At 37.9% G+C, this 15,669-nt stretch overlaps 1 protein-coding gene across 1 annotated transcript in view; it reads right to left on the reverse strand.

Moving 5' to 3' along the window:
• The window catches only part of LOC136857394 (putative sodium-coupled neutral amino acid transporter 10), a 148,847-nt gene that overhangs the window by 31,000 nt on the left and 102,178 nt on the right, over positions 1 to 15,669 (reverse strand). The window contains exon 9 of the mRNA XM_068230523.1: positions 4,539 to 5,750. Within this exon, the coding sequence (XP_068086624.1) occupies positions 4,539 to 5,750 (1,212 nt within the window). The remainder of the gene's footprint in view (positions 1 to 4,538; positions 5,751 to 15,669) is intronic.

A 15,669-nucleotide genomic window follows, 5' to 3' on the forward strand; every position in this document is an offset into this window, starting at 1 on the left:
AGCTACTTCACAGCAGGGAATATCATTAGTTGGCGTACAAGGAAATACAGAGTCCACAAATAAGTCTTGGTCAGAAAGAGGAAGGGGGAGAGTCATACAAAGAAAACCCACCACATGAGTAAGACCTTGGGATATTTTTGGTAGGACGGAAATTCCATGACCTCATGGAAAATTACAGCGGCTGAGTGTACGTTCGCTAGCCTAAGTTCGAGCAGGTGGAGATTTAAATCACGTGACCGCTTGCCGGCCAATAGTAAAAATGTGATGGGAGACTCAGTGATACCATCTTAAGGAATGATGGATGAGATATTTTCGTAACTACAAAAGTAATCAGTAATAAATTAATATGAGTACGCGGATGGATGTAATGAATTTATTAGATGTCACGCATGGAAAAATAATCAATACTTATTGGCAAATTAATTAAATTGAAGGCTGGATTTCTTGGAAACCGGACAGCTTGAATCTCATTGGCTGAAAGAAGACCACGTTGTCAGGGACGCTTACAAAGGCGCGAAATGTGAGGAGCGAAATCCATCCATATCTCCTAAATCTGTGATCACCTGGAGTTCATATTTTATCCAGCAGATATGCTAGCGGAGTGGATTAATTTGATGTAAATTTTAACTTCCAATTCGGAGTGCAAGTACCGATATTAAAAATCCACCCCCTCCCTAAGGGGCATGACGTCAACAAATCCGCGGGAAAAAGGCTTCATCCATATATACGGAGCTGAATTGACGCTCGCCAGCCACTTGTCTTGAATCGTTGGAGCTGAATTGACGGTCGCCAGCACACGTGAATTGAATATCGGGAGTTGAACTGTTGGTCGCCGGTAACTTAGAATTCTACGGACGTACAGTCATTTAATGGCGCGAGCATCCGCCAGTGTTTGTAAAGTGTGATCGCGCTCAAGCAACATGTTAAATCTGGAAATAGTTAACGTAGGATAGTGTTTGTTATTTATGAATAATCAGTGACGTAAAGTAATTACCCTGCAAGAGAGTAGTATAAAATATATCACCGTGAGTACGTACATAATAGACTGTGTGACGAACAGTACTTTAAGGAAGTAGTAGCCTGTACTTAGCTATACCGAACCGATGTAATGAACACGTCAAGAATGCCGTATAAATCGGGCGTATCGCGGCGGGCGTAATAGTTGACACCACGTCGTACGTGTCCAGGTCCATTGTGCGGTAGGTGGACGAAGATTAAATAGTGTAAATATATTAAATTCTTGGGTCTAGGATAGAAATTTGTTGTGTTAACGTAGTAAATGGTGAAGGTTTGTGGTAGTCAAGATATGAGTATAAAATGATAATGTGCCAGGAAATCTTTTGTGAAACTACGCCATCAAGGATGGAGGAGTAAAACGCAGAGAGGGGCTGGATGAAGCCTCTCGTCTGCAAAGCTGCAATGGAATACCGATAACTAAGATGAGTACTAAACTGTAAAATATATTTGGGAAATGTTATCGTGATGGGAAAAATGGGAATAATTTGATTATACTTGGTTACCTTCTGTAACAAGATGGGTCGCTTAACGACCCCATCCTAAATTTGTAGCACGGACAGTAGTAAATCATAATAATGTAAATAATCGGGTCTTTTATGTATTCAGTTTGTTGGAGATGTAAATTTGTATATATAGTGTAGTACGTTAAGTCATGCATGCATTCATTATTTTCTTTGTAGTCGATAATTTTCTTTACATTTGATTTTAATTATGCTAGTTAAATAAGACCCGATATGTGCTTTTATGTTTTGTCATTTTAACGAGCCATTTAATGACATGGAAGGAAAATCCAGCTTCGCCATACCAAGTGTGTTTTGTTGAAATTAATATGGTCATATTTTCAAAGTGAAGTTGTTAAATTTGGGAGATGCGATTAATATAATATTTCCAAGTAAATCATATCTGGAGTGATTAGTGCCAGAATAAATTGAATTTGTAAAAGGGGTTATGCGTTAAACATAATAAGAGTGGACTACCGTATTACAGGCGAATTTATTATTTTTTAAATATTAATAATAATAATAAATAATATAACTACTTTTTTTTGTGAAGATATTTTTTTAAAATATGATTTGGAGATAATAATAATTCATGTGATCAAGTGTTGAGTTTATTGGGAATCATTTAATGACGGGATGTCGTTTTTTTTTATTCGGAATTAAAGTGCGTGATAATTTAATTTGATCGATTAATAATATTGAAATGTAGATCGGTGCTAATAATCCGTACATGTTAATGAACGTGTGGTTTAAATTACGGTCCAATTTTTTTTACGTATAAATGTCGCGTTTTGAAGTTGCGATTCATTAGCCGGAACATGTAGTGCTAATATTACGAGACCATGATTGTCAAATTTTGGTAAATATAATTTCAAGATGTTACGATTATTTGTGGAGAATGAACTAAGGCATAGATCCAAATGAGATAGAAAATGTGAAAGAATTTGCAGTCAGATAATAAAAGGTCGTACGATGTCCGAAATGAATAAATAAGTCAGTTAATAATTCTGTGAGGAATAAGTAAATGAATCGAGGAATATTGAGATAGAGAGAAAAATAAATTCCGTACGAGAGACACTTAGGATATTGATATGAGTGTAAAATGTACGGGCAGTGTCACAGAGAAATACTGAGTTACGCAGCGGGTAGAATTCGAACCCGTGACAGCATGTACGAAATAAATAGACTGCACAGCTGTTCGTTGAGATACAACGGATCTAAGGATAAGGAGAGTTCAGATTCCACATAAATGGTCGTATATTGTATTCATTGTAATAACGAGTGAGGACAATCATGATGTCGTGATAATAATAATAATAAATATTGCAGATAAAGGATTGGACCGCCTTAATTAATTGAGCGTTGATAAAGATGTTAAACGGGAATCTAAATGATAATATGCAACCGATAATAATAATAACAATGTAAGGACAATGTTAAATCATCGCGGTCAGATTAATAATAATTGTCATAATAATAACTGTAATGATGTCGTTGGTTGATCAGTGAATTAATTTGAAATTGCACCGATATCTTAATATATATGTTTTGGCGCAAGTGACCGGTCTATTAATAATAATAACCTCTTAAGTGACGTGAATAACAATAATAATATCTTGAGTCACCTATTAATTAATAATAATAATAACCACGAGAGGGATATAATAATAATAATAACAGTAATAACCACTTGGTGTTTGCATCCCGCATAATAATGACGATATTAATCAAACGTGACAGTGCCAGGAACCGTTGCATAATAATAATAATAATAATAATAATAATAATAATAATAATAATAATTTCGAGGATGATAAAATCGTGGATTAAATTGTTTGGTGACAACATCCCTCTATTCGTCTGTTTGAACAATGAGAATGAAAATATTAGAATCATTTGGTTGCCTCGTTTTTGTACGGTTTCGTATGGGACGATGTGACAGTCATACTTGCGTGTTTGTTTACTTCGCTCGCGATGCGAGGGGGGTCACTGGCCACGGTATTTCCCACCGCTTCTCGTTATCTCATCTGTGTCAGTAGTCTACTGAGGCTAACTGGTGACAATTCAGATCACATGTAAATAAAATGTAAATGCTAATTCATTGGTATGGCATCAGCTGGATATCGTAAGATAGGAACTGTCCGTGGAATCCAGTTTTCGCACTTCACGAGAAACATTACCCAGTCCGAGTACCGGTCTCGGAAAAATGTATATAGCCGGAGTACATCATCTTAGTTAAATCGGGAAGCCGACCGTAACATGGGTTATGCTCGGGCTCCCGATAGAAGGAAGCTATATCCTTGAGTAACGGTTCGATTCAAATGGAATCGATCCGTAAATTATACCTCCAAAATGTCATTTTATTTCAGAAGCAACGCAGCAAGACATTGATACCACTTGCGGTATGGCAAGTGATTTATATATGTAACATGTGTGTAAATTCAAATATTGTTGCCACGTGTATCAAAGTTTTATACGTCAAATGGCGTAATAAACCGCTCCTTTTGGCAAATTATTTCAAAGGAAACCACTCTCATAATCTTTTTATTGTAGTTAGATGATGCCCTTTTTAAAGTAATAGTCACTTCCTAGTCCTATCATGGAGTCCTTAAATTCAAGTTACAATCGAGCCTTCCCCCTTTTAATTTTAAGTTGCTCCGTTCATCCCCGTGTTCTATTATGCCGTTATGTTTATATTTGATGATTTAAATAATGAACCGACACCCCTGAGATAAATGCTAGTCTGGGACTCGGGAGGTGGACGGGTGCAATATGGAAGTTTTAACTGATTTGATAGAATCTAAGGATGTTCTTATAGAATGAAACATGTCATTCTTTGTATAATAGTGTGTATTTTTTTACAGGTATGTTTATAGTGTATAATTTATATTGAGATTTTTGTGTGTTTGACAGAGTGGAAAGTTTTTATGTTACATGAATACAGAGATTAAACTGAATAAGGAAATGTGATTATGAATCTTAACTGTAGGGACAAATGTAACGTGGCATTAGACTGCTCACCTGGTTTCCCCTCCTTCACCTTGGCGACTTCATTATCGAGTTGAGGCATGTCCTGCTTGTGATCAGCTCTCTCACTGTCCACAAGATTTGTTTCAGGACCGTTTGCCTCCATGTTCCCCACTGCATTCCCAGCAAGATTCTGCAGAGCATCCTTCTGAACCTTTGTCTCCTGCACTGGAAAGTGGATTTTCTCCGGGATAACTTTCTGCTGCGCAATATTCACAACATCTTTGACCAAGCCATCTTGTTCAGCAATATGAGCTTTCTGCTGTTGAATGATACTTGGAATGTTCTTGACTGGGAATCTCTGTTCCGGAATTTTAACTTTATCTGGGATAACTTTGTTTTGTGACATATTTGGATTGTCTTTGGCTGGGAATTTCTGTTCTGGATTTTTAGGTTTTCTTGGGATAACGTCACTTTGTAAATTATTTGGATTGCTTTCAGCTGGCAAACTCTGCTCTGGAATTTTAGGTTTTCCTGGGGTAACTTCATTTTGTAAGATACTGGGTTTGTCTTCGACTGGGAATCTCTGTTCAGGAATTTTAAGTTTTTCTGGGATAACTTCATTTTGTTGGATGTTTGGACTGTTCTTGGCTAGGAATCTCTGTTCAGGAAGTTTAATTTTATCTGGGGTAACAACTTTTTTCTGGTCAATATTTGGATTGTTCATGCCTGGAACATTCGCTTTCTCTGGGACAACAACTTTCTGCTGACTATCCTTGGCCAGAACTACTTGTCCAGGAACACCGACTTTCTTTGCACCATCGCCAACGACTTGTTCTACTGTGAGGTTCTTAGTCCTTTCTATCTCCTTCTTGTGCTCTTGCAGCGCTTGAAGGATTTGTTTCTGCTCTTGAAGCAATTTTATTTGTTGCTCTTCGTGCTCCTCGAGTTTACGCAGAAGTTCAGCATCTTTCTTCTCGGCATCATTCTCTGCCCTCTTCTCTGCTTCGGCCAACTCCTCATCCTCTTTGCGAATGGCGTCTTGGTCCACGAGCTTTGCCTCCTCCTTCTTCTCTGGCTCCGGAACCTGTTGGTCCGGTGCTGCGCTCTTAGACTCGGCTGGCGCCACTAGTTCGTTCGACTCCACCTGTGCCACTGGATCCTTCGCGGCCGCTTTAGGAACATCTTGAGGCTCGACCGGTACTGGCGGCTCTTGCCTTGCTTCTGCAGTTGCTGGTAACTCCGCCGCATCATCTTTCATTTTAACTGTAAGCAAAAAGGACACTTTATCAGAAGAGAACTGAGCTGGCTGACTTGAGAGGTTCAACTTAAATACATTTTAAAAATAACCAAAACATTATATCTTATGGCAGGACTGGAGAAATCCCAGGTGCTCGGACGCCATAGTGCCAAAAAGAAATGTATAGGCGCCTAACATTTTCAAATTGAAACTGCTAAACTCCAATCTGAAGAAAAACAATATTTTTGGAATATATTCCTACTCTGAAAATAGCAACGCATAAAACATTAATTTGGTGGCATTTAAAATGTAATTTTTTTGTTGTTGTTGTTGTCGTCTTTCCAGCATATATAATTACAGAGATTATTAGGTTTAGAAGCAGTTATAAGCAGTGGTAACACCTGAACATTGACTTGAATCAATATGAGCGTCCAATAGGCCTATATCTTGTGATAATATCATAATCTATAAGTTTCATTTCCATATCATTTCCGTAACGAAATCAGTAAGGAGAACAGCAACCAAGGTACCAAGAACAATATACAGATATAAAAACTCAAAAACAAAATCAAACAGAACAATTTACTAATAACTAAAGGAGATAAAGGCAACACAACTGTCATCATGGACAAAGACGAGTACATAGCCAAAACCAAAATCTGTTTCCAAGATGAAACTTTTCAAATCAAAAACAAAGACCCTACTAACAGCATCCAAAGAAATCTAAAAACATTACTAAAAAACACCCATTTTCTTCTATACGAACAAGAAACTGCAAAACTCATTACAATGAACCCAGGACTACCAACCACTAGAGCATACCCGAAAATTCATAAGGACAACGTCCCAATGAGACCTATAATAAACTACAGACCGAGTCCAACTTACAAAATGTCACAATTTATCCAAACATTCCTAAAAAAAAACACAACGTATTTTTAGCCAAAAAAAAAAAAGAAAAGAAATTCAATAGAATTCTGCAACACTACAAAAGAAATAAAAATAGAACACCACCATAGACTAGCATCATATGACATAATAAACATGTACCCGAATATACCCACGCAAAAAAACCATAAAAATAATAGAATCTAATCTCAAAAACCACAGCAAACTCAGTACCCTAGAAATAGAAGAGTTCATAATATTACTCCATTTTGCTATCAATAACAATTAATTTTAAATTTCATGACACCATATATCACCAGCAAGGTTTACCAATGGGATCCCCAACATCAGGTATATTAGCTGACATCTATATAGACTATATAGAACATCAAGAAATCCAAAAAAAAGACAATATTATTTTCTGGTGTAGATTTGTTGATGATGTATTTGTCATAATAGATAATAGATACACTAATGAAACCAGAATTTTAGAACAATTAAATGAAATAGATCCGCATATAAAATTCACCATGGAAACAGAAAATAATCACACCATAAACTACCTAGACATATCTATAACCAGACACAATAATCATCTAACATACAAAATATACAGAAAGCCCACACATACATCCAACACAATAAAAATAGATTCCACCCACCCTAACGCACACAAGAAAGCAGCATACTATAGTATGATATATAGAACCTTTAACTCATTGCGGACCGTGGACGGCGTAAGACGTTTAAGCTTGCTCCTATGCTGTGGGCCGTGGACGGCGTAAGACGTTTAATGTTCCGCGCGAAGCAATGCTGTTTATATTCGTCATCTATGCATTCTTACACCTTAGTCAGCGTTACTGGTTCTAGCAGGAAGTTGGTTGACCTTTATGAGATAAACCTGGCGTTGAGTGGGCTCATATTTATCTTAGCTGTTTTAGCGGGAATATCTCAGCACTTTCTCGCGCGTCAAGACGGTACTTGAGATTCCAATGCAGTGCGTGTAGTTCTTACCGAGTGTAGTATAATGGCTCATAAAACAAAGTTGATTACGGAAGATTTATTATTAGATATTGTTCACAATGATTATTCTGGTGATGAACTTATTCCTGAAATAGACTCAAATAATGAAAGTGAGAGTGACGAGGAAATTCCGATTCCCGAATCCCATAGGCCTATAAAGGAAAGTGAAGTTCCTGATACATATCATCATCGTTTAGAGAGAATTCAGGTATAAACGTTCAAACAGAAAATGAGCAGGATATTTTGTGTTAGGTGAGTATTTTCATGAATGACGAATTTTATCAGTATGTGTGTGAGCAGACCAATCTATGCGCGAGTCAAGTGATAGGCACCCTTTCACGAAGAATTCGTTCATGCAATCGTGGAAACCGATTATTCCAAAATTCTTATATAAAAATGTACTGGACTGAAGACCCTGTTTTTCATACCCCGATATTTTCTAAAACAATGTTCCGAACACGCTTCCTTCATATTCATTCCTTTCTTCACTACAGTGACAGTAATCGTTATGCTGAAAGTACAGATAGGCTGTATAAAATTAGACGTATTTTGGAACCTGTGACGCCACATATCACACTCTAAATATTTACTAGAGTTTAGCACAAAGTATCATGTTTCTAACATTTATAGTTCAGGAGTAATGGTAAATTTTATTAAGTAATGCACGTTAAGAGAACCGGGCATGAAAATGGCTGGTCCAGGTATTCAAGTGTCCCGCTCAGAAGCAGGTACTGAACGTGTTAATATACCACTAACAAAGGAAGAACTAAACAAAGAACTCAACTTGATCCATGAAATAGCCAGACAGAATGGATATAAAAAAGAAATGATCAACAAAATCATATACAATATAAAAAATCAACCAAATCCAAATTAATCAGAACTGAAAAAACCAAGAAAGATTACGTATTATTCACCTACAACAACACCCATATATACCCCATAACGAACATCTTCAAGAAACGAGGCCTAAAAATAGCTTATAAAACTACATACAGTAATGCCAGCATCCTACATAATTCCAAATCCATTAACAATAAAAATCAATGTAGCCACTCAGGAGTCTATCGCATGAAATGTAATGGCTGTGAAGCCAGTTACATTGGACGTACTGGCAGGAACTTCCAGATACATTACAATGAGCACATCAATGCAATAAAACAGACATTTTTCAGCCATAGGACAACATATCGAAGATTACAAACACAAATTTACAAATATTGAAAATGGCATGCAAATACTAAGTACTAACCCCAAGAGCCCCTTACTCAGGATAATGGAAGGAGTTTATATAAATCTAGATCAGTATGTCAACCCAAACTTAAATTGGAATGAAATTACAGAAAACATTCTTTTTGATGCCATCATCCCCCTTCTAAAAAACAATTACCTAAAAAGAGTTAAGAAGCAACACCCGATACACATAAAAGAACCACCCAGAGACACCCCCCACTCCAGTCTCACTCCCCCAGTAGCCGCTCCCTCTACCCCTTCAAACTTCCCCTCCGCAGCCACAAGCAGCAGCTCTGGACAAACTCGCAACAGTACTCGACGTGCTGCCGTGTAATGCACAACAGTGCAACATACAGAGTAAGTACAACACACACTCTTACACCTCTAACAAAAAACCTAATAGACGCAACTTCTTACACACTTCGTTTTCTACTTACAGATAAACACGGCCTACAACATAAAAGGAAGAAGCCTTCACGCTATCTTTCAAAATCATGATATTAAGTATTGTAAAACAAATTGACACTTGATAATTTATACAACACCAAATTAAGGAGCACGTCGCTAAAACAATTTTTATTTTTACAAAATGCATTTTACTATCAACTCAGCATTAGTATATATTATGAGTCTTGTACATATACGTTGAATATGCCTCGAACTGAATACTAGACAGCTACCCAATTCTTCAAAACAGTGTCCAAGTCACTTCAAGACGCCCATACTACCAGCAGAGGAACACGGTGAAACAAACAATATAGTTATTACAAGAATAAACCCTCGAAATGTTTTAACGCAAAATAGTGGACACTTCAAGAATACTGCTATCAGTGCGTACATAGCATTGCAAGTTTTAATTTTTACGCTGATCAAAACAACAAAAACATTTGCAAATGACATGTCCTTTTATACTACGTAACCCTTTTACAATCCAAGAAGAGAGGACTTATTTTACTATTTTAATTGTATCATTTGTTTTAGACGGTCTGTTGAATTGGACAATTGTCACGACTGTACAACATTTTCCACTGTGATGTTTTAAGAACTATATTTGTAATTGTTAGCTGAGGATGACCCCTTAAAGGGTGGAAACCGGTACTGTGAATGATAGTATGTAAATAAATGTATTGATAAGGTGGAGGCTTCAGTATCAATCTTATGTTGTTCTATATCTCGTGATTGATCTTCACCATTACATCGACAACTTAAACCTCTACTTTTTGCCAGTCTTGGCGCCAGATTTTATTCACTATTTTCCTTGTGTGCTGTACTACTATGTAATAACAAATGCTCTCGTCTTAGTACATTTGGGCCCATTAAACCATTCAACGCCAAACCCATATTTACATATATTAATGAACACTGCGCCTCGCCCGCCAAAACTGTATATATATGTTTTGGTGCAGTGTGTACTCCACCAATCTCATATATGATCGGGATATAGTGTCATGCTTTGAAATTCCATGGAAATGCTCAAAGAAGTTCTGTATGGCAGATATACCACTCCATTTTGCGTGTTTTGAAAGGGATCTGGTGTTATTTCAGCTTCGTCGAAGTGGAACATCTTTCCCACTAACGTGAAACCATTATGGAGTCTTGAAGTACATATTCAACTGTTGTTCATGAAGAAATTGAATGTTTCCTCATAAACAGTGATTCTGGAGAGCTATATTTTGATAATGAAGATTGATAATGAAGATGAATAATATATAGGGGGCGATACTGAACTACAACAAAGTGCGAGACGAAGTAGTAATGATGAATCTCATGCGGAATTGTCACCCCTCCTCAGATAAATTCTTTTTTTCCCTAAATGTTAATGATTTTGATAATACCAGTTTTTGGATCAACAATTTTATATTATATTTCAGTAATAATATCACCGAGTGGAGTAGCCTTGCATGTTAACATGCTACGGCTATGGAGCCAAGCTCTGTATTTGACAGGCGAGTGCGTTCGAACCCCACCGTCAGCTGTCCCGATAATTTTTTATTCTTTGTGGTTTCCCTTTTGCACTCCCAAGCAAATGCCGGGACAGTTCCTATTCATAAGCCACAGCCGATTCCCTCCACTTTCTTACCCAGTTTCATTCACCATCATTCATTTCATATTCATTATCTTCTCAATTGAGGTTGGCATCAGGAAGGGCATCCAGCTGTAAAAATATGCTTTAAAATATAATTTCACTTTATCCCCGACCCCGTATTGGGCTAAGGTGACGATATACATTCCGTTGATAGTATCAGTAAAAATGTATCTGTAAAAGTGCTTCTTCCTTAAAAAGAATCCGGCCCAGAAGGGTTCGCCTGGTCATCAAAACTCGGCAGTGGAAAGGTTAAATGAAGCATCTAGAGTAGTGAATGTGATTTGATAGTGATTAAGATAAAGTGAGAGATTGAACTGGTTAATATTACAACGGTAAGCAAATTATTTTTTATGTCTGGCACATAAGAAATTTCACTGGTTCCTAGATTTGCTTCTAACTTGTCCAGGCCCTGTCCTCTGGCATGTGACTTGAATAAAAATTGCAAGCACTTTTTGAGGTAATGGTAAGTACTCGTGTTCCGGTAGTCTAAAGTGGGCCTAATGCAAGATCTTCCTACACTTCATTCAGCCACCGTCAGTTTTGTTGTGGGAAGGGAAGAATAAGGAGAAAGGCAGAATAGATCTACACACCATGTACACCATGGCTGAATAGGAACCTACTTAAGTGCAACTTCGCAAATGCAGTGTTTAGTTAGGATAATTTGAACTAGCCCGCCTGGTGGACATTGAAGCCTCAACAGTCTGACACTGTGGTTAACAGGTTCGAGTCCCATTGGTCGAAAAAGTTTTCACCTTCAGAATGATGGCTGTCAGGGTAGTGGAGGTGGTGCTATACAATTCCTAATCACTAGATTGCGTGCCAAAGGTCTCGATTAAATTCCAAACCTCTCCGCAATGCTCATATGGAGTGAGGGCATATGATGCTGTTGATGGTGATTCGTCTGTTCAATGGGTACATTAAGCCTTGAGCAGACCCCTTGGTGCTATTCGACAGGAGTAGGCTATGTGCTGGTACCGGGTTTCACCCTCTCCCTTTCTACTATCATATATCACGTCATTCATTTCATCTCATTAACTCCTCTAATGAGGTTGACGTCAGGAAGGGCATCCGGTCACAAAAACCCACCACGACAGATTCATCTCACCTCATATCCGACCCCGTACAGAAACGGGACAAGGGATGGAAAAACAAACTGTTAGGATAATTTGAACATTTATTTTATAACCGCATCAGTGATGGTAGGATGACATGGTGGTCTCTTACTGCTGTTCTGTGTGATCCAAGCAGATCCAGTCAAATAAAAGGGCAAAGTGTACAAATCCACTGTCCAACCTACAGGAAAAGCATGACCAGTGAATGTATGTCACAGAGATGCAGATGTTGCGATGGTTGGTGGGAGTCGCTCTGCAAGACAAAGTGCGCAATGAGCATGTGCGAGCACCTTTCACGGTTGTGCCCATCAGCAGCAAGATAGCGGAAAAACAGCTATGCTGTTATGGTCACGTCAGAAGAAGAAATGAACACCGTTTGGTACAGAAAGCTCTTGTCATCGAAGAGGCGAAGAGAGGAAACTGCCGAGGCCATTATACCTGGCGCAAGAACATCTGACCTCTCTCTGAGTCAGAGGAACCAAACCTAGGCGACTTCAGGAGTGCCCGTTTTATGGGTACGTATATGATCAGACAGTCTGCTGAAACTAGTTTTGAGTAGTAAATGTATAAACTAACTGAAAAAGAAACAACTTAATTTAGATAACCGATTATAACAATAAACAGCAAGTACTGTTCCAAAAGAGACGAAGTGAGCAAAAATTATACAACGGGAAAATTACCGACATAATGAGCAGCCCATTGCATGCCCCTGCACAGTTTACAGAAAATTGTAATACGAGAAGAAGAAGAAGAAGAAGAAGAAGAAGAAGAAGAAGAAGAAGAAGAAGAAGAAGAAGAAGAAGAAGAAGAAGGGAAGCACTAAAAATAAAACACCTAAAAGTAAAATACAGCATGTCATTGACATAGTCGGGACGGCAGGCGTGGCATAGTCAACGGACTGACTGACTAGCTAGCTCGACTCGTGACAATGACAAAACTTTTTTTAACACCTTCTATTTTATGCAAGAGTGAGGAAAAAACAGGACTTCATTAAGATAGGTTTCAGATTTCAAGTTCATAAGTATTTAAACAGAAATAAATATAAACGTTTGAGTATGATTTGATGGAATGTGATAATGTTCTTTGAAGAACGAAACATGTCATCTATTTTAATTAAGTTGTTTCTTTTTCAAAAATAATAGTTACTGAAGTGTTATTTTTCAGGCATTTTATACATTTACATACATTTACATACATAGATCTTCATTACAGACTGTTATGCCTTTCAGCATTCAGTCTGAAAGCCTTTGTGAATTTACTAATTGCCGCCACATTCCTCTATTTGTAACTAGTTCTGTGGCCTCATTTAGTTCTACATCTCTTATCTTTAAATCATTAGAAATTGAGTCTAACCATCGTCGCCTGGGTCTCCCTCTATTCCTCTTGCCCTCTGTAAGAGTCCATTATTCTCCTAGCAGAAATTTATTTACTCGATAATAGTTTTGGCAGACTGAGTTGAAACTGAAAAGAGATGACTTCAGATATTCCAAAATAGTAAGTATGTTTTTAAAGTAAGTACTATCTTTAAATATGGCCGCTGCAGTGTTTCGATCGTCTTTCGGAGCATGGACGCTCAGTACGTACATCTGTAGGCTAGCCACAAACACCATTACGGAAATATTCGTTTGTATTTACATTTGTTTGTGTGTAATGAAAATGCCTTTGACAATTAACGGTCCTGCTGAGTGTGAAGTAAACACTGTGATTCGATTTTTAAATGAAAAAGGTGTGAAAGCTGTTGAAATTCATCAGCACCTTAGTGAAGTGTATGGAGAACACACTATGAGCAAAGAAATGGTAAGAAAATGGGTCAGAGCATTTAAAGAAGGCCGTACTAATGTCCACGAGGAGAAGCGTTGGGGGGGGAAATTGATGCAAAGGTTTGAGAAAACAGATGCTTTAAGATTTTGTCACTAAGTTATGAGTTGCCTGAAATTTCAAGGAGTGTTCTTTATGAAATTGTGTCAGGATGCTTAGATTATCGGAAGTGGTACTCACGCAATCCAAAACAAACAGCTTGTCATGCTCACAAGGGGGATTCTTTTGCTTCACGACAATGTGCGATCTCGCACGGATAATCGAACCCAAGACCTCATCGCTTCATTTAGTTGGGGACAATTTGATCATCCTCCGTATAGTCATGACCTAGTGTCTAGTGAATACCACTTGTTTCTGCGCCTGAAAAAAGCGTTTAGGAAGTCAGCGCCACGACGACAATAATGACCTAAAAAGGACCACACGGCAGTGGCTGGCACATCAGGTGGCAGATTACTGTGCACATGGAATTCAAAGGCTCGCTTCACGATTTGAGAAGTGCCTTAATATGCCTGGAAATCACGTTGAGAAGTAGTTTAAGGTACAGGCTTACATGTAAAAAAATAATTGTTTAAAAAATTGCATTACTTTTTTCTATATCAGAACTGTATTTACTTCATAAACACACCTCGTAATTTGAAAATGTTGATGCTAATAATAGTAACGGCAAAATATCAGCCCCTAATGATTCACAACGTGAACTGGAAGATGACAGAAAATAGAGGTGCAGAGAGAAACTTTCTATGGAATGTATTTGATAAACTTCAGAAAATGATTATCATAAACATTCACAAAATATTCAAAATAAGTCTAACTTGCAACCTGAGCAGTGAATGCAAAATGCTGCACCACAGTGATCACAAAAGTTTGCACCGGCAAGAGCACTGAAGAGGCTAGGAATCCACTTTCACAGAATGCATATTGATATATCTAGGTGACAACTATTGCTCGACCCCTGGTCTGTGTATGAAAATCGTACTGCTTTAGAACAGTGAAAAGTGTGCGACACTGAAATTCATACCATCGGGACCCGGAAAGGTAGTTTCACAACAATGTGAACAATCAACTTATTTGCGGCTGGTTGTATGCCATAATTTCTATCAACTGTCACCACATTAAATCTGCTCTCTGCAAGAGTCGCTACCAAGCCAACTGTCCTGAATGCTTTACTCTCCCAACAAGTTCGCCTTTGATCTTGCTGGCATTAACTTGTGAGTTTACTGTTGTGCATCACTTTTCATTCGCTGCTGAACTCTTTCACTGTCTTTGTCAGACTACCTTGTTTCTCCACAGTGTTCTAAAATCTCATGCGCAAAAACAAGAAAAACAGTCTACTTCCACAAAAACTGTCAGGAATATACAGGACGCTTCAAAATGAATAAAAATTTTTTTGCTAGTGGCTTTACGTCGCACCGACACAGATAGTTCTTACGGAGAAGATGGGATAGGAAAGGCCTACGAGTTGGAAGGAAGCGGCCGTGGCTTTAATTAAGGTACAGCCCCAGCATGTGCATGGTGTGAAAATTGGAAACCACGGAAAAACATCTTCAGGGCTGCCGACAGCGGGATTCGAACCCACTATCTCCTAAATGCAAACTCACAACCACGTACTCTTACACGATGAAAAAGTATATTTTTTGACATCACTTTAATAAGTATTTTCTGGGTTTTGTGCTAATGGTACAGCTATGATTCTTGTAACATATAAAAAGCAGTATATTCTGAGCTGTTTATGACTATGTAGTACTAATTTTCTTTTATAGGATGTGTGAAATGAATAAAAATTTG

This window comes from Anabrus simplex, chromosome 1 (genome assembly GCF_040414725.1).
Source record: "Anabrus simplex isolate iqAnaSimp1 chromosome 1, ASM4041472v1, whole genome shotgun sequence".
In the NCBI taxonomy this organism is placed as follows: domain Eukaryota; kingdom Metazoa; phylum Arthropoda; class Insecta; order Orthoptera; family Tettigoniidae; genus Anabrus; species Anabrus simplex.